Source organism: Lissotriton vulgaris, chromosome 4_1 (assembly GCF_964263255.1).
Source record: "Lissotriton vulgaris chromosome 4_1, aLisVul1.2, whole genome shotgun sequence".
NCBI lineage: Eukaryota > Metazoa > Chordata > Amphibia > Caudata > Salamandridae > Lissotriton > Lissotriton vulgaris.
In genome coordinates, this window is record NC_141691.1 from 56,529,353 (window position 1) to 56,548,067 (window position 18,715).

The 18,715-nt window shown below is 49.8% G+C and overlaps 1 protein-coding gene across 1 annotated transcript in view; it reads right to left on the bottom strand.

The window, feature by feature from the left end:
- Window positions 1–18,715, bottom strand: part of LOC147718354 (nuclear cap-binding protein subunit 2-like) — an 85,150-nt gene that overhangs the window by 28,325 nt on the left and 38,110 nt on the right. Inside the window, exon 3 of the mRNA XM_086918297.1 lies at window positions 8,247–8,385. Coding sequence (XP_086774423.1) covers window positions 8,247–8,385 — 139 coding nt within the window. The remainder of the gene's footprint in view (window positions 1–8,246; window positions 8,386–18,715) is intronic.

Sequence of the window (18,715 nt, forward strand, 5' to 3'; positions counted from 1 at the left end):
TGGAGGCGACGGGCCAGGACCGCTCCCACTTTATCCCCCCCTTTATAATACCTTTGCTTTATTGGTTCTATGGGCCCGTAGCTGGCTGCGGAGCATAGCCAGGCGTCGCTTGTGAAGGGCAAGAGGGCGTTCCTGATCCAGTCTCGAGCATTTTTGTGTTACGAGATAGATTGTCCCAAAGAGGCGGGCTGCCCGAGCCCGAGCTATAGCAACAGAGGTGATACGGCCCCTGATCGTGCCCTTAAAAGCGTCGAAGACCATGAGGAAGGGAGTTTAGGGGAGGTCATTAGATAAGAAACAGGATGCGATAGCTTATCGGAGCTCTGATACATCCACGGGGTCTCAAAGAACCTGAGGAGGGAGTCGCAAGCGGGGGGAGGGGCGACGTGAATGAGATGAATGATCCTGCAACAGAAGCTCCACACGTGCATGATCCGTGATGGAAATATCGGACAGAGGCGCCAAAAGGGCTTCACTTATCTGGGAGAGCGAAACAAATACATAATCGATGAGAGAGTAGGAACGGTGGAAATGTGAATAGTAGGAATAGTCTTGTGCGGCTGGGGAGTGGTAGGGCCAAATGTCTTAAGCCAAGTTTAGTAAGGCGCTTTTTCAAAGAAGAGAACAGGGCCCCCGCCCCCTGAAACAAGCCATCGCTGCGGTCCAGACTCGCGTCCCAGACCAGGTTAAAATCCCCTCTACCCAGAATAAGGTGACGATCATCATGTGTTATCTGTTCCTGTAGGAGTTCCCTAATGAAGTAGCCCAGCGCTTGATTAGGAGCATAAATGTTGCAAAGTGTGAATGCCCGTTGCCCAATCTTGACCACCAATTTAATGAATCTATCATCTATACCACAGATCACTCTTGGACCCCCCCCCTGTTGGATACCTGTCCTGCAGAGAATAGCCACCCCAGCCAGTTTGATAGGTGCAGATGCCAAGTATTGGAGGGATATCGAGGGTGAGCCATGCGGGGAACGTCCGCCTTCAACAGATGGGTCTTCTGTAGGAAGATAATGTCTGGGATCAGTTGTATTAGATAACAACAGATCAGGCAGCGCTTGTTGAGGGGAGTTAAGACCTTTTACATTAAGGGAGAAAAGTTTCTAACAGGGTACAGAAGTCATGACAAAGGCAGACTACGCACAGGTGCCATCATGGATAGGGAGAATAGGTTGCAACGAAGCGCCATACAGCCTCCCCTGGCATACCCCATAGACAGCAAGTGCAGCAAGGAGAATTCACAATGCCCAGCGTAAGGTGTGTGTGTGTGGTGGGGGGGTCAACACAGCAAGTAATAGCCCTTGATCGATGAATGGCATAACCATAGTAGCAAAGTCCCCCCTCCCTCCAGAGAGATAAGAAAAGAGAAGGAGAAAAGAGAAGGGGGAGAGAGAGAAAAGAGAAGTAGAATATGCAAACTGAACAACGGCCAACATGGCCAACATGACCTATTCCAGTCCAGGAGCAAGCTAGGCTCAATGGCACAAGCCATCCCAGAGAGGTCACTCTCCGAGGAATAGGAGGGGAGCGGTCCCAGATGATCAGCTCTCTTTACGCGGAGTGCAGGTGGGGGGACCGCCCGCCGTCCAAAGAGCGAAAATCTTGGATGATGTCCTCCTTGGCCAGGGAAGAGGAGATTTCCCCCCTGCCTAGACTGGTGCCGCGGTTTAAACACTCTAGCCCACTGTGGCTTTGCAGGCTCTCGACCCAAGGGAGGCAGTCGTAAATGGCTGGACGGTGGGGAAGTGGTCGGGAGGTGAAGCAGTTGGGAGGCCTCCTGAAAGGATTGTAGCATCAGGCACTTTGATTCCCATTAAAAGAGCGTGAAAGTGGGACCCCACTGATATTTGACACCCAGTTCTCAAAGTTTGTCGGTTACAGGTTTTTGTTGTCTCTGCGACGCCGAAGCGTGGTCAGAGCAAGCTCCTGGAATAGCTGTATAGGAGAGCCCTTTTAGGATAACTCTGACTTGGAACACTCTGCCTTTAAGATAGCCTCCTTTTCAGTGAAGAAGTGAAGCCTGGGCAGTGTATCGGGGACCAGACTGGAGCGACCAGTAGTTCCAGACACACGGTGGGCTCGATTCAGTGCGGGCAGAGAGGGATCATCGTCCCCCCTGATTTTGTGGAGGAGATCAGCAACAAAAATCATGATGTCAGAGCCCTCTGCCCCTGCTGGGACCCCCCTCAGGCGCAGATTGTTACGGCGGTTTCGGTTCTCTAAGTCCTCCTGCTTAATTTGGAGCTCGATGAGCCAGTTGTTGCCACAGTTGCTCTTGATCCTCCGTGCGGGCGTCAACCGTTTTTTCAAGGTCGTCCACCCTCCCACCAAGTTCCGTGACGTCTCTTCTGAGCTCCTTGATGCAGGACTTCAGTTCAGAGGGAGCCAATTTCAGATTTGGGTTCTTGTAGAAAATTGACCATGAAGGACTGAGTAATAGGGTCAGGGGGGCCCCTGTCGAAAAAGCCATAGCTGCAGCAGAGGGAGGACCAGATTTATTCCACATGGCCGTCACTGGATCATCTTTTAGAGGTGCAGCTGTGTCCTTCCCCCACCTTAGATCGTGGCATGACCACCCTCCCCAGCACCCAGGAGCCGAATGGAAAGCCAGGGCAGGAGGGTATAGCAGGAGGCCGAGTGCCACCTCCCAAATTCAGTGAAGGCAACCGCTGTGTAGTGGAGCAGGGCACTCCACAGCAAAGGGCTGACAAGTGAGTGTTTGTCGTTTCAGAGGCCAAGGTCACCGGCAGGATGGAGAGGAGAACCCTGCATGCCCCCCCGCCGAAGCACACAGGAGGAGGCAGTAAACCAGAGTGCCCCCTTGAGGCAGGTCCTGACCAGCGGGGGCCCGAGAAGAAAGGCGCGAATCTAGAGTCGGACCCGGGAAGCCTTCCCAGAACCGGGCCCCTACCTAAATGCTAGGTCCCTCGGCGGCAGTGCAGGTGAGGAGCGGAGGGGGGAGCGGTACTGTAACAATCGACCTGCACCGGACCCCCGCCCCCTGCCCAGCGCTGACACCAACCTGAGACTGGCATCTCCGACGGCCCACAAAGCTTGAAGCGCAGCAGACCCAAGGGCATGACAGATCGCACCACAACGGTCGGGCCGCAGCCATCGAGAACGCATCGCATCCGGCGCCTATAGCCACCGAGTGCCACACGAAAGGGACCACCCTGGGAGGGGCACGGAGGCCCGAGGAGCGGACACCGGAAGCCCGGGAGCCAGCCCACGCACACAGGAAGAACGAGGCATTGCGGGGCCCATTGCACCGCCGGAGTTTTGGGTGGAGCGGCGGGTTGCGCCTAGCTTCCCGATAACCGGGACAAGCCCACACCGCCTCGCTTATCAGGAAGGCCCCTGGTGTGCGACGATCTAGAGGGCAAGCACGCAGCCCACACCGTGGACAAGAACATGGCTGGAAAAAGAGGGAAGAAAAGTGAGCGCACCCTGCCGGAGATGCTGGGCAAAGGACTCCCGAAAGCAGATAAAGGTCACTCTTCCCCGGGTACAGCCAAGACTCAGCAAAAGGCAAGCGAAGGAGAAGTGTCCATAACCAGATCTTTCTTAGAAGCTCTTTAAATCGCTCAGGGAGGATTTCCAAACATTGAAACAAGAAGTAGCAGGTGAAGTCCGGGAAATCAGGAGAGACGTAGATGGCCTAGGGGAGAGATTACCCAGAATGGAAGAAACCGCACACGCGAGAGACGAGTAGCTGGCGTAACTGCAGCAAGAGGTGATCAGGCTGAAGGATCAACAACTCGACCTCCAGGCACACGCCGAAGACCTGGAAAACAGGTCTCGGCGTTCCACTCAAAGAAGAAGGCACCGACATCACGGGGTACTTCAGGCCCTGTTCAGGGATATCCTGGACGAGCCGGTAGGCTTTCCCACCAAAATAGACAGAGCCCACAGAGTAGGCAAACCACGGCGTGCGGCGGCACCACCTCCGGACATGCAGGCCTTCCTACTGGACTACACACTTAAAGAACGCATTCTCAGGGAAGCACGGCAGCAGCATTCCCTTCAGTTCCGGGGACAACAGGTTGCCCTCTTCCAGGACCTATCAGCGATCACCCTCCAAAAACGCAAGTCCTTCAAGGTGGCCACGGATTTTCTGCGAGACAAGGAAACGCCATATGCATGGGGACACCCCTTCAGACTTATTTTCAGATGGAATGGCACCCTACATCAACTCCGCTCACTTCAAGAGACATGTGACGTGCTGGGCATCACTCAACAAGAAGAGACCGCATCACCACCACGGTCCGGGCGACCGCCCAGAGATGGCTGGCAGCAGGTGACGCGGAGGCGGTCGTCGGGAGCAAAATCAAAACCGGACGCACGCACCATCAAGGAGGAGATGGATAATGCCGTCACAGTGGTGGCTAAAGACACCGCACCCACAGAGTGATATGTTCTCCAGGGGGAGATCGCCTAAGCACTACTCATATTACTGGTCCGGGAGGGGGGGACCGACGGAAGCGATGGAGCCAGGCGTCCATCCAGGTAACCACCACAGACTTGCTCACCACGAGGCAGGTCTGAAACTATGCATGCTACAGGGTTTTTCAGTTTAACCAGGGGAGGGGGGGTTCGGGGGAAGGGGGGAAGAGGGGGGGACTGTTGGGGGGCTGTTGGGGGCTTGTTGGGTGGGAGGGAAGGGCTGCAGTGCCAAGGGAGGGGGGTGGTGGGGAGTTGTGCAGGGAGGGTTCCTTCTGTCCACCGGGGCTTTTGTCCCTTTTATTTTCCTATATATCAGACTTTAAGCGCGCACTCCACTGCCTTAACACACACCCTGTGGACCAATGACGCACACTAGACTCACAGTACTTTCTCTGAATGTACGGGGACTAAACAACCCTATCAAGCGCAGAGCAGTCCTGTACCAGCTGGAACACTCTACTGCTGACATCTGCCTCCTCCAAGAGACGCACCTTCTACCCAGGGTCCACCACAGGCTGAAGTCTCGGGCCTTCCCCATACAGCTTTTCTCCTCCGCCTCTAAAAAGGTAGCTATAGTGGCAATACTGATATCCAAATCCTTTAAGGGCAAGGTACTTCAAAAAGAGACGGAACTAAAGGGGCGACAGTTAATATATCGTTTTCTGATAGCAGGCGTAACATTCCTGATAGGCTCGGTCTATTCCCCCAATGAGAAGCAGGAAGAGTTCCTTCGTTCAGCCCTGACAGCGGCAACAGCCAACACAGAGCGGCACCTGCTGATTGGGGGAGACCTCAATTTGGTTTCCCACAACACTGCTGACCGCTCTGCCCAACGTTCAGGACAGGTGGGCTCCCTTTCCAAGTCAGGTCACGCATATCTCCGAGAACTAGATCTCACCGATTTATGGCGACACTTTCACCCGCGAGACACGGCCTACACCTATCATTCAGGGGCCCATAGAACATACGGCAGGCTAGATTATTTCCTTGGCACATCCCCATTGGTCGCGCTGGCGCGGGAGGTGGAGATATACCCGGCCTCGCTATCGGATCACTCACCGGTAACGGCCACCTTTCTTATGCAGACGATGCCGGCTCCATGCCGGCACTGGCGCCTTCGGGAGTCCCTTCTTTGCTCCCCCACGACAGTAGAGCGGATCAAAGGCGCCATCACGTAATTCTTGACCTACAACGATAACACAGATACCACACAGGCGACCCAATGGTCGGCCTTGAAGGTGGTCCTAAGAGGTGAGTTCATCTCGGTGGCCATAGCCAACAATAAGGAGAGGGAACAGAAACGTGCGGAACTCACACAACGAGTGGTGGAACTAGAGCAACTGCACCAGCGCACCGCGAGAAGAGCCTGGCGTCAGCTTTGCGACGAGCGGAAAATGCTGGCCGCTCTCGACCAGGATGTGGCGGACTATGCAGTGTTACGCCTCCGACACGCATACTACACCGGGGAAGACCGCTGTGGGCGAATCTTAGCGTCCAAACTACGGGAGCAATGCGCAAGACAGGGAGTACAATCCCTTCAAACAGAGAGGGGTGACTTAGTCACAGAAGATGCCGACATAGCAGAGACTTTTGGGGTGTTTTATCAATCCTTATACGCGGGGGACACCCTAGACCTTCAGGTGGGCCAGACGTACCTTGGCGAAGCTGGGCTACCGTCACTAAACTCGGCTCAGGCGGAGTTCCTAGATAGGCCTATCGCACTGGAAGAGATTATATCGGCAATTTCTCACCTTAAGACCGGGAAGTCCCGTGGCCCGGATGGGTATGCGGCCATATTTTACAAGATATTTTGCCACCAACTTGCCCCCATCCTACGGGACCTGTTCAACTCCTTCGACCAGCCGGGCGCGACCCCCGCAGACCTCCTGGAGGCATCAATCTCGGTGATCCCCACGCCTGGCAAGGATAAAACCCGTTGTGGCTCCTACCGGCCGATTTCATTACTGAACATAGACTTTAAGCTCTACACGGGTATACCAGCCAGCCGGCTCGCGCCATACATGCAACAATTAATAGAACCTGATCAGGCAGGGTTTATCCCCCAGCGCCAGACCAGCGACAACACTAAACGTGTGGTGCATCTCATTGAAGCTGGGTCGCGGACAAGGCCAGGCTGCATGTTGCTCACCATCGATGCTGAAAAAGCATTCGACAGAGTACACTGGCCATACTTGGAGCAGGTCCTACGACACACTCTGCACTCGTATCTTGAACTGCTATAATCAACCCAACGCCGTGGTGCGCGTTAATGGCTGCACTTCCCCCCCGCTTTCAGATCGGCAGAGGGACTAGGCAGGGATGCCCTCTCTCTCCGATCCTGTTCGCCCTATACATGGAACCCCTGGCACAGAGAATCAGACAGCAGGCACTTATTAAGGGCATTAGGTTTGGAGCTGACGTTCATAAGATTAGCCTTTACGCCGATGACATCCTGCTCTCCATCACCGACCCGGTCCCCTCCCTTCGTGCACTCTTCGTAGAGCTCCATAGCTTTGCGCTTGCCTCAGGGTTCAAAGTCAAAGACAAATCAATCGCCCTCAACATCTCGTTGTCGCCCAGGCAAGGGCAGAGGATCAGCATCCCAGGTGCGGGTGGGGACCGGGGTAATCACCGTCAGCAGGTCTTCAAGTGGGGGGCACCAGGGCGCCCCCAAAGTCAGACCAAGGTCCGTGTGTGGCGTGGGTCAGCAGCAGGGAGACAATATAGGGCAGATAGGAGGAATCCGTCAGCAGGTCTTCAAGTGGGGGGCACCAGGGCGCTCCAAAGTCAGGCCAAGGTCCGTGTGTGGCGTGGGTCAGCAGCAGGGAGACAATATAGGGCAGATAAGAGGAATACGGCGCGAGGCGCCATTCACCACAGGGCAGGCGTGCAGTGTCTCCAGGGAGCTGGCGTCGCGTCGAGAAGTCCGCCAGAGGCTCTGAAGCCCGTTCCTCCTCTCCTTGTCGAGAGGCACTATGGTTGGTCCCGAAAAGGTCTCCGGAGGACGCACCCCCTGTGCGCCCGCAGGAAGGGCCTGAGTCACCAGAACCCTGCTATGGGACCCAGGGGGATAAGCAGGGCCCCCCAAAGCGCCTCCTAGGGTGTGCAGCAGGCCCCAAGGAGCTCGTTGGGATCCAAGAGGTGCAAAATGGCGGCTGCGGGCTCCCAAAGCCTGCCTTCCCGCCAAAGACACCAGCAGACCAGGGAGCGTGTGCCAGGCGCAGGAAGCGGCAGCACCGGGTGGAGGCGGAACAGCAGTCCGGTGATCTGAGGCTCGTGGGTGATCGCCGCATTACAATGCCCAAGATGGCGGCCCTCTCCTCGGTCCAGAGGTAACACCCCCACTGCTCCTCCAAAAAATGGGGTCCTGCCGCTGGACCTCTGTGCCGGGCCCGTGGACACGAGGTGAGGCCCCCAGGGAAGGCACGAAGAGGAGTGGAGGAAGCCTCCCCGCCCGGGATGGCTCGTGTCCTGAAGGGCAGAAGATGGAGGCTTCAGGCGCTCCGCCCAGGCCACAACACGAAAGCCCGGGCCGAAACACCCAAGCCCCGACAGGCACCTCCACCAGCAGTCTGAGGCACCGGATAGACGGGCCAGGGATTTCTGGGTCTCCTCCCCCCACCCCCCCAGCCCCCTCGGTACACAAGCGCTCCAAGCTACGCCGCTGAGAAAGCTCTTGTACTACAAAAAAAGCTTTGAAAGGCAGCGGCGGACCGGAGCTCCCGCAGCGTTCGTCTCACTCCATGCTTGACGAGACAACTCCCCTCACAAAACCGTTTTAAAAAGGTATAAACCTACCTGTCCACCAGTCTTCCCTCTGCCGTACTGGCGACCCTCTTTGAAACCTACATCCCAGTCTGTTCGGATTATGCGGTCATCCATTCGAGTGCCATTGAGGAACCTCATGGCATGTTCTGCATCTGCTCTGGTGTAGTATCTGGAATAATATGATGCAAGGAATAACAGCCTGAAAACCAAGACTATATCGTGTAGAGGAGATCAACGAGTAACATGTACAGTTCACCTCCTTTGAGCAGACCCAAACAGCGCAACAGGCGAAATGTAGGAGACAAGAAAACTCTCAGCCCTGTGCCCCATTTTAAAGATTATCTGATATTTCTAAACTGTACCCAACGGTTAAAATATCTGATGGAGGCTCACAAGTGACCATCCTCTTAATGCTCCCACAGCACTTTCAACCATTAGTAATCCTTTACCTGCTCGATATCACTAATTGTCCACTTTAATCCACTACCCCAAAACTACAAATCAAGTTCCTTTCAGCTCACTCAACTCTACCACTATTGCCGCTACATCTAAAAGGGACCCCACAGTACTATTGCAGCTGTGCACTTCCAGCTCCCACCTCCATGCCACAATTACTTCTCCTCTTTTCAGATCTCAAGGAAATTACATGATTACTGATTATGAAAGAATGGGTAAGAGGACTAGTTTACTTTTATTAGATGGCTTCGTTTAGGTTTTGTAACTAGAAATTAATGTAGTGTGATTCCTTTGACCCAACCCACAAAACGACTATTACGAGGCATGGTATATTCATATAGGCCATTTATTCATGTGGCAAACTGGTTGCCGTGGAGGAGGAAAGATTATACTTTAAGCAGCCTCCACCAGGTTACTAGACAGATGCTTTTACAGTGTAAAAAAGCACAACCAATGACTGGTTCAATTGATCAATAGCAGTTGGAACATATTTGACTAGATATCACAACAATATCCCCTCCCTCCACCCCCAAAGGGGAGAAGATCTCATAAATTGACTCAGATTAGGCTGTCAAAGGCAGTGTTCCATAAACCGCTGACATCACAGCCTGGAAGAAGTCCAGAACTGGCAAGCCCCTAAACCACCCAAACTAAGATGCAGAAATAAACTGCTGTGCCACATGTAAAACGTATTAAAACTCCAAGCACTGACTATATGCAGAGATTAGCAGGTAGGACCTTTGTATTTCTCTGTGAGAGGAGTGAGAACATCAATCACAATCTCGCCTTGAAGCAATGGACAATAATTTCCTATATTTTTTTTATCCAGCAATGATATTATAATCACTTTTTTGCTTAACTGTAGAGTTTGGTTACTGGAATACTTTTGCTACCTGGTGTGGCAAACCACTGCTCTCAGATGCACTTTTCGGTAGCTTTATTTCCACGGACTGTGTGAATTCAAAACAAAATATCTGCCAATTGTATAGCTTTACTGAGAATGTTGGTCCAGCTATTTTGAAGGCTCTACCATCATATGATTTAAACTTGCACCCGGTAACTGCAATTAGGGATTGATCCGACCTCTTGAGAGTACAGACAGTATGCTGATGAAATATTTCTGTACCTTTAGAGACGACGAAAAGTAAATAAAAAATCTTGAAAATGTTGTTGGTGCTCTGAAAACTTGGGCAACAGTATTATTTGGGAGAAGTCCACGGTGCTTCTTCTCACAAACTAGACACCGGATTTGGACCATAAACACCATATATTCCACGAGTCCAGCCAATCAATTTAGATCAGATGCTGAACACTGGCAATGTCTTCCAATGTCTAAGTTAGGCAGGGCAGATTTATACAAAATGATGTCTTCCTCAGACATATATTCACTGCAAAACATCCTGTTTTGAGTGCACAGATCTAGTTTTCATGTACGGATATCAATTTTGGGGTATCAGACATCCAATCTTTGCAATTGAAGTCTGAAATTCAGGACCTAAAATCTATGGTTACCAAACTAATGGATGCTGTGGTTCATCTAGGCACTAGAAAATCTGTGCAGCCAGTAGGATACTTGCAGGATAGCGACGCTGCTTTCCCTGCTCATGGTCCTCATCAATCAGGGAGACTTATGCCCTTTAGGGCCCGCTACCAGGGCTTGTAAGCGTAGCCATCATGTCTCTTGCCCTGTCCCATCTACTAACCTTGCTAATCCGCACAAATAACACGTCAATATAGAAGGCAGAGATCTTCAGCCAATGACAGCCCAGAGAGGGGTGACATATAGGGATAGTAACAGCAAGGAAACCGATTTACATGATTGTCCCCATACAACTAAAACGTTGTGCCCCTAGGGCAATATTCTGAGCCCAATGCACCAACTACCATACATGACCTGCAAATGCGTAAATCACTCCAGTGTGCACATATCTCTGATGAGAGAGAAATTTTCATGGTTAAAGTCCCTAAATTGGAATCAAACAGAGTCACCCATGAAGATGCAGAATCCTTAACAAATAAAGTAAATTAAAATTCACTGCATTAGAAGTGTGTAGCATTGGTACTCTGTTATTTGCAAAGACATGGTGAGCATAAAGCGATATCCCCATCCAATCGGTAACTGGGATTAAATCAAAATCACTTTAACCAGCCGGTTTTTAGGAAAGGGACTGATATAACATGGCCACAGATCCGGCCTCCCTGCCCCTTACCATCCCCCCACCCCAATCAGGCTCAGAGATTCAATTTAAACCTGTGCCGCCCACAGATTTTAATTGAGAAGGCCCAATGGAAAGAGTGACTGTTGCACCTTAGAGGACAGCCTCCATAATAGTTTCTATCGATCCGCCATCTAGCTCTCAGTGACTCTCGCCAAAAGGGAAAACATCCCAAAAATCCCAACCTTTGGAAGCCAAATCGTCCTGTAAAATGGTTCTTAACTTAGAATTAGCTCTTCATGTAAAAGAACATTTTGGACTTGAAAATGCAAGTCCTGTTTACAACAATGAGCTTCTAGCTTTATGTAAGCATGCCTCTTCGAGTTTGTCTCATCATCATGGCAGACTAGAAGAGCACCTATTGACTTTGGATTCGATTAAGGGAGCTCTTTAAGTCCAAAAGAAACCAGAAAAATCCAATTTTGGAAACTTTATGGTTGTCTCTTGGAACATCGCAGGTCTAAAATCAAAATTATCGAATAGCAATTGGGCCTTTTTTTATTGACGCTTTTGATGTTTGCTTGCTACAAGAGACTTGGATGACTACTTGTGTATTTAGACCAGGTTTTAGAAGTTTCAAAACCATGGCCGGGCACCTTATGCACACAGGTTAAAACATCTCTCCAATTTACAGGTAAAGAGATTTCTAGTTCATGCCAGGGCATACTTATTTTAAAGTTCTTTTATGTAATGTTAAAGCTATAATATTGTTGTTTAATGTACACAACTGATAATCTAATAACTATAGAATTTCCTACTATAAGACACCTGGACCGGCAGCTAAAACCACGCAGCAGAGATTGTGGACTCATAGCAGGAGGAGATTTTAATGTTCGCTGCCCTACAAATTCCTGTGTGCATGGCAGCGTGTGTTTAACTGATTGTGTGTTTTACTTTGCCGTGTAGTCTCCGCGCGTCCAATGGTCGCTTACCATCAGATAGTACGTCCGCTCCAACTTCCAAAAGGGAAACTTACAGAAAAAATGCGGATTACCTATTTGGCAACGTGGGGTTGTGAAAGAGTTGGTTGACCTATGTGTCGGGATGAGAGTGATCACAACCCAATACTTTTTTACATGGCAGGCTTATTGACAAACAACTTATCTGAAAGTTTATTTCAGGGAAGTAACAATTTAATTATAACAAATTATATGAACATTTTTCATAGGCGTTCCTATCGACAGGACCAAATCCTATTCTTGCAAGTACTCGTACAGCACTTGATCTCTTTAAAGTGCATATGAGCTGCCCAAGTAGCATTCTTGAGATCCACGATGCACTGTTTGAGGAGATCAGAATTTTTTTTTGTGAAACTGAGGACAGAGAGAGTAAGACAGCAGAAAGTCCAAGAGTGGTTTAATTCAAACTGTCACCTTAAAAAAGTGAGTATTGATAACATCATCAGGTCTGGTAAAAGGGGGGTAATGTAGGAAGCTAGATCTTCCTGAGATAGGAAAGCCATACAGGCAGCAAAAAATGACTTGCAAGAATGCAACCATGAAAAAACTATTAAAAGCAGCTAATAATAAGGATGTTACTCTATTTTGGCACCTACAGCCCGATTCATCATTGTGAAGTTTTGCGAGTCTGAAATAGCGATTAATAAGGAATCGCTATTCCAGACTCGCAAAACAGGATTCATGTAGGAATCGCAATATTTTTCGCGATTCCTACAGCTTAGCTAATTGCTAATCGCAAATAAGGAATGACTCCCCATTCATTCCTATGGGCCTAAAGGCCCATAGGCAATTAGCTCATCGCAAATGAGATTGCGATTTCAAGGGTGCAGGGGGTGTCCAAGGGACACCCTGTAACACCCCTGAAATGTAATTCTACACAGATGTTACACACACACATGTCCAAAGGACATGTGTGTGTGTGTAACATGCAACTTAGAAAAATGCATTTAAATGCATTTTTCTAAGTTTTCGCTATTTACCACGAGGTTTGACTTCATGGTAAATAGCGGTTCTAAATTGCGAATTCGCAATTTTTAAATGTTTCAAGAATAGCATTTAAGGAATCTCTAATAGAGATTCCTTAAATGCTATTCCTCGCAAATTTGCGAGTTCTTAAATAGCACATTTTGCATTTGGGATGATGAATCCCAAATGCAAAAATTGCGCTTGCAAAGGGCCAGATTCTCAGAATCAGGCCCTTTGCGAGCGCAATTTCGCTTGATGAATCTGGCTATTAGTCAAATATCAGAATAAGAGTGGATAAACCAGAGGCACATATCCTAGCTAGTAATTGGGTAGCACACTTTGGAGCCCGCTATTCAATAGAGGCTGATGACATCTCCTGCTTCCAATAGCCACCAGCTTGCATGTCAAAATACCCCCAGCACTGAACAAACCCTTTTTACATGGTTGACTGCATCAGCCCTTAAGGTGCGGAAAACAGGGAAGGCCCCTGGCCTGGATAAGATTCCATCTGACCTTTATCGATCTAACCCCGACATATACATACCATACATAAATGCCCTATGCAATGCAATCTTGCAGGGTGTCCCAATTCTAGAAACATGGAAGGATGTGGAGATTGTCCTCAGCTTTCAAAAAGGTATCCCACAACGATCTAAGCATTTACGAGCCTAATTGATAATCTATAAAAAATAATTTGTAGACAGATATTAGATAAACGTACTGCTTGGATGACAGAAAATTTTACATTCAGTCAACTCCAAGCTGGTTTTAGGTGATTGTGGGGAAGATAGCGAATATGGGACTGGAGCAATTAGTATGTCACTTTTGTGGACCATTGGTTCAACATGATCCCAAGGGACAAATTATGACAAGTCCTCCTAGACAAGGGAATTTAATCTGACATGCTAGTTATTATTAGATGTTTGTATTCAGATAATTATGCTCATGCCCACAGTGCCCCCAATGGCGAACTCACAGGGAACATAGAAATTAAACAAGCATTTGCAATGCAATCGGTCTCGCATTTGCAAGAGTTAGAGCTATTGTATTTGTAAATGACAATGTCTTTTACCCAAGTGTCTTGGTTTGGATGTATGTGGTTTGGAGTGGAATTATGTGGGTTGAATTGGGATTTTTAGTTGTGGAATTGGGTGGGGGGTAGTGTATTTGTATGGTGGAATTGTGAATAGATAGGGGTTAGAGCTGCAAAGAATAGATAGGAAGATAGAGAGATAGGTAGTTTGTGCACGAAGTGATGAATGAACTCCAGACAGAGGAATAGAAAGATTGTGTGAGAAAGAGAGAAAGAAGGGGAGGACAGGCCATAGACACAAACACTTAAGTTTAGGGTAGTACTTAAAACCAATCGAGACACTGAATAATAGCTGAAGACCTGCTTAATTACTTTTTTTCTACACTTGGGGAGCGAGTGTGTGGTAAAATGACATTTTGCTTGCAGCACTCAGGCACTAAAATTCAGGTGCACTGCTAAGTTGAGTATATAGGTTCATGGTGTTGTGCAAAGGGGTGGACTGTTATGGCAGTTTAACACCCAGGTTGTATTATACAAAGCATCAGCCATTCAACATGCTACCATTAGGAGCAAAAGAAATGAGATTGCATTTTCTAAAATGCAAATGCCACGGCAGCTGGGGAGACAGTTGATGTTTGCGCTACAAGGGTAAATAGGTTGGGTTGTAGCAGGCTTCATTATCTAAACTTTTTCATCTACAGAATGTGAACAGAAAGGTGATGCACAGATGAAAATCTACATACAAAACTGCTCAAAAACTCTGCTTCCGAATCCCTGTTTATATATAATGACTTATAAGCAAAAAAAGATCCAGAAGAATGGAATTTTCTCTGGAAAGTTTCTACATTTAGCATGTGATCATGAACTCAAAAACTCCACCCATCCTTAACCCCTTCGAAGCTAATGACGAGCTGGGCTCGTCATGGCGCTTACCTGCCGTGCGCGGATGACAAGGCCAGCTCGTCATGATTTATGGGATTTTTGTTTTTTTAGCGCAGGACGGGAAAACGCCTAGCAGCCATGTGGTTAATTGCGAAAAGTCATGAAAGAGACACTATATAGGTGATTTGTGTAAAAGACAACAAAGAATTGCAGAGCAAGCCTCGTTTTGGATAATATTCTGGACTATCAGCCAGATTCATGAAGGTACCATTCTGCGATTAGCAAATTGCGAAAAATAGCGATTCGCAGTTTGAAAATCGCAGAATGGCATTCATGTAGAAATGTGATGCAAAAAAGCGAATCGCAATCGATCGCAATTGCCGATTGCGATCTTGCCACAATCGCATAATAATCGCAGAATCAGCTATTTTCAATGTAGAAATTGCGACCTCGCAATTAGCGAAATTTCAATTTGCGATCTCGCAAACTGCGAGATCGCAAAAACGGGAAGTCGCATTTCGAGCCCACTGATGACATCACAACCAGGAAGTAGGCTCACCACACCCACAAACAGAACACAGAGCCAGGGAGTGGCAGCAGGATACTGAAGAGCACCAAACCTAACACTGTGCAGCACCCCAGCAGGAAAAAAGTTCACCAAGATTTCCCAGGATGCAGCAGGGAGCAGTGGGCAGGAGAGAAAGCGCAAAATCATTTCTGAACTTGAACTGGAGCATCTAATTGATGCAAGGATCATGCCCGGCTCTTCGGAAAAGACTCCCGGAGGGTGCCAGAGGCAGATGAGCGCAGGATCTAGCAGCGCATCCGCGCTAAGGTCAAGTCGGTTGGGGTGACCCAGCGGTCAATTGATGACCTAAAAAAGCGCAGGTACGACCTGAGAGGTCGTTCTAAGGAGCGTATCACGGAGAGGCTTGGGGAGCGACAGCCACCGGTGGAGGGGAACCTGTAGCCACACCGAACACCCCATTGGAGGACCTGATAGAGGACACCATTGCACCAGAAGCCTGCGTGGGGGTCATGCAGCTGGACTCGTCCCTACCCAGCCAACAATCTGAAGGTAAGTGCCATGCGACTGCGACCCTGTCCCCGAACAATGCCCATGACTCCTGAGCTAGCAATATGACATCCCCAACAATGCAGCCCATGCACACCAAAAAAGCCCAATTGCATTGTGGTAGTTGTAGTGAAATCATGTACCCCCAGTTAGCTCAACACAGTCAGAGCAGTAAATGCAAAATAAATTCAAAAGCCAGTCAGGGAAAGCAAGTCTGCATGCATGTATCAACATTGCTTGTGCAAGATACATAACATTAATCATGCACCCTTTCACATTACAGGTGCAGTTGAGCAAGCCAGCACAGATAGCGAGGCCCTGCACATCGCCGAGAGCCAGGAGGACACTGAGGGTGAGGCCAGTCCTCCCAACGACCCGGCCCATCACAGCCAGCAGCAGTGCTCCCACCGCCACCACCCCGTGCGGACAGGGCCACCCCTGCAGCCACAGCCATGCAGCCAACACCCCAGCAAACAGCCACAGCAGTGGTACAGGCCCCACCACCAGCGCCTAGGAAACAGACGAGGCGCACAGCTGGAGCCAGATCACACACCAGCGCACTGAGGCGCCAGCAGCGTCAGGGCCCAGCAGGCACCAGCAGGGCACTTCAAATACCTGATCCTGGCCTGGCCATCGAACGCCGCATGCTGGCGGTGCATCGTACACAGGCACGTCACCTGGCAGCGATTCTCACCCAGATGCAGGCGACAAGCCAAAACATTGCCCAGATGCCCGCTGCTGTCTGAGAGAACAGCCAGCTGCTGGTAGCCCAGCAGGACATGACCCGCCGACGCCACCGCCAACTTCTGGCCCGCCTATCTGCCTACACAAGATCTAACCATGTAGTTGGGAATGCAACATCACAGCTGGCACGCAGGTCACTCGCCATGCAGGGCCAGATGGTACAGTGTTGCCAGGATGTGGCCAGGTCTCTAGATCTGCTTACGGCAGCAGTGCTCGGCAGCCAGGCCACTGCCCATGGAGAAGCAGAGGGGCCTGACGACGTTAGTGAGGCAGCGTCAATCAACAGCAGTGCACCCTTGCCACTGATGCCTGCACGTCGCCACAGCAGCAGGCCAATAGCAGCAACTAGAGCCAACACCGTCCCTCAGGATGCAGAGAGACGACTTGGGGCGTCTCGTCGTAACCGACATTGAGGACTCAGACACTCTGAGGGAGGCCATGCAGTACACCCCTGCAAACCCACTACCCCAGCATGGGGAGGTATGGAGTAATACTCTCTTCATGAGACACCAGAATTACTAAAGGCCAATTTATTATGCATGAACAATAAAGATTAATGGTCTAACTTGATTCACACTCATGTCATTATTACATTTGTCATGCATGAGTGCAGTGTTTTGTGAGGGGAATGGGTGCACTAGAGACAGTCAATAGTGATGTGGTTGTGGCGCCTGTGTCCTTCAGCAGGATTTTCTCCGCGTGCATGACGCACATGAGGAGGCGGACGGTTGTCCCCTTCAGACTCACTGCCAGATATCTCCACTGGTATCCTGCGCTTGGTAGCAAATGTTGTGGAGTATTGCACACACGGCCACGATGCGGCAGCAGACCTTAGGTGTGTATTTGATGGCCCCACCAGTCTTGTGCAGTATGCGGAAACGGCTCTTCAATAGGCCAAATGTCCTCTCAATGCAATTTCTTGTTCGTATGTGTGCATCATTGTAATGCCGTTGCTGTGGTGTGGCAGGGTTGAGGTATGGGGTGAGGAGTTACTCACGTAGACCGTAGGTGCTGTCACCTGAGGGTAATAAGCACAGGGTGAGTGCCTATTGTGCGCAGATACATGCTCACAGTGTACTATTTGGGGACATGTGTACTTACCTAGTAGGTGTCCTTCGCCAAAGTCTCCCCTGGCCAGTCGTGTGTGAATGCCGCTGTGCAGGAAGATGAAGGAGTCATGCGTGCCACTATGTCCGTGATGTAATTCTTTGCGTTGCACACCATCTGGATATTGAGGGAGTGGTAGGACTTGCGGTTGCGGTACATGTATTCCGTTTGTGCTGGTGGGCAGATGTGGATATGGGTTCAGTCAATGCATCCAATTACATGCGGGAAATGTGCAATGTTGTAGAATTTCAGCTTGGTGTCATTTATGTCCTGTTGGGTGGTGAGGAATGATATGTAGTGGTGTAGCTGGGTCAGCATTGCATCCAGGAAACTCCTTAGGCAGCGGGACATGGTGGGCTGGGATATTCCCCCTGCGACAGCAACTATCTCCTGGAAGCTTCCGGAGGCCAGTAGGTGCAGGCTGCACAATACCTGCACATGGGTGGGAACGGCATTGGTCCTCCTTGTTGGATGCTGCAGCAGGGGGTCTAGGTCCTGGATCAGCTTAATGATCATTGGCCCATTTAGGCGGTACTTAGCATAGATTTGCTCCCTGGTTTGGCCCAGAAGGGTGACCCGCTGACGGAATATCCGCTCCTGGATCCTACGCCTGTTCCGTGCTGCTCGCTGTAGCCTATGCCGCCTGACCACCATGTAGAGTCCTGGCATTGTGAGAGTCCTCAGTCTCCAGCTGCATGTCCTTTAGTGTGTTTGGTCAGGCCTGCACCTGTTTGTAGTTAACTTTAATCAATTTTTTTTTCTTTGCTGGTTACCACCTGGTTTGGGTTCTCCTTAAATAGCGCCTCGCAAATAGCGATTATCGTGTTTTTCGCAATCTGCGATTTTTCTTGAATGGCGATTGCGATTATTTAGCGAGTTCGCAATCAATTTCGCAGAATCCATGATTTCTCGCCATTTCTAAATCGCAAATGGGCTGGTTCCAGGATTCTGCGATTTTATTACCGAAATCGCTATTTGTATTTAGCGCTTTCGCTATTTTGCTATTTTCACTATCATGAATTGCTTTTACTCAATTTGCGATCGCAATTGCTATTTCGCAG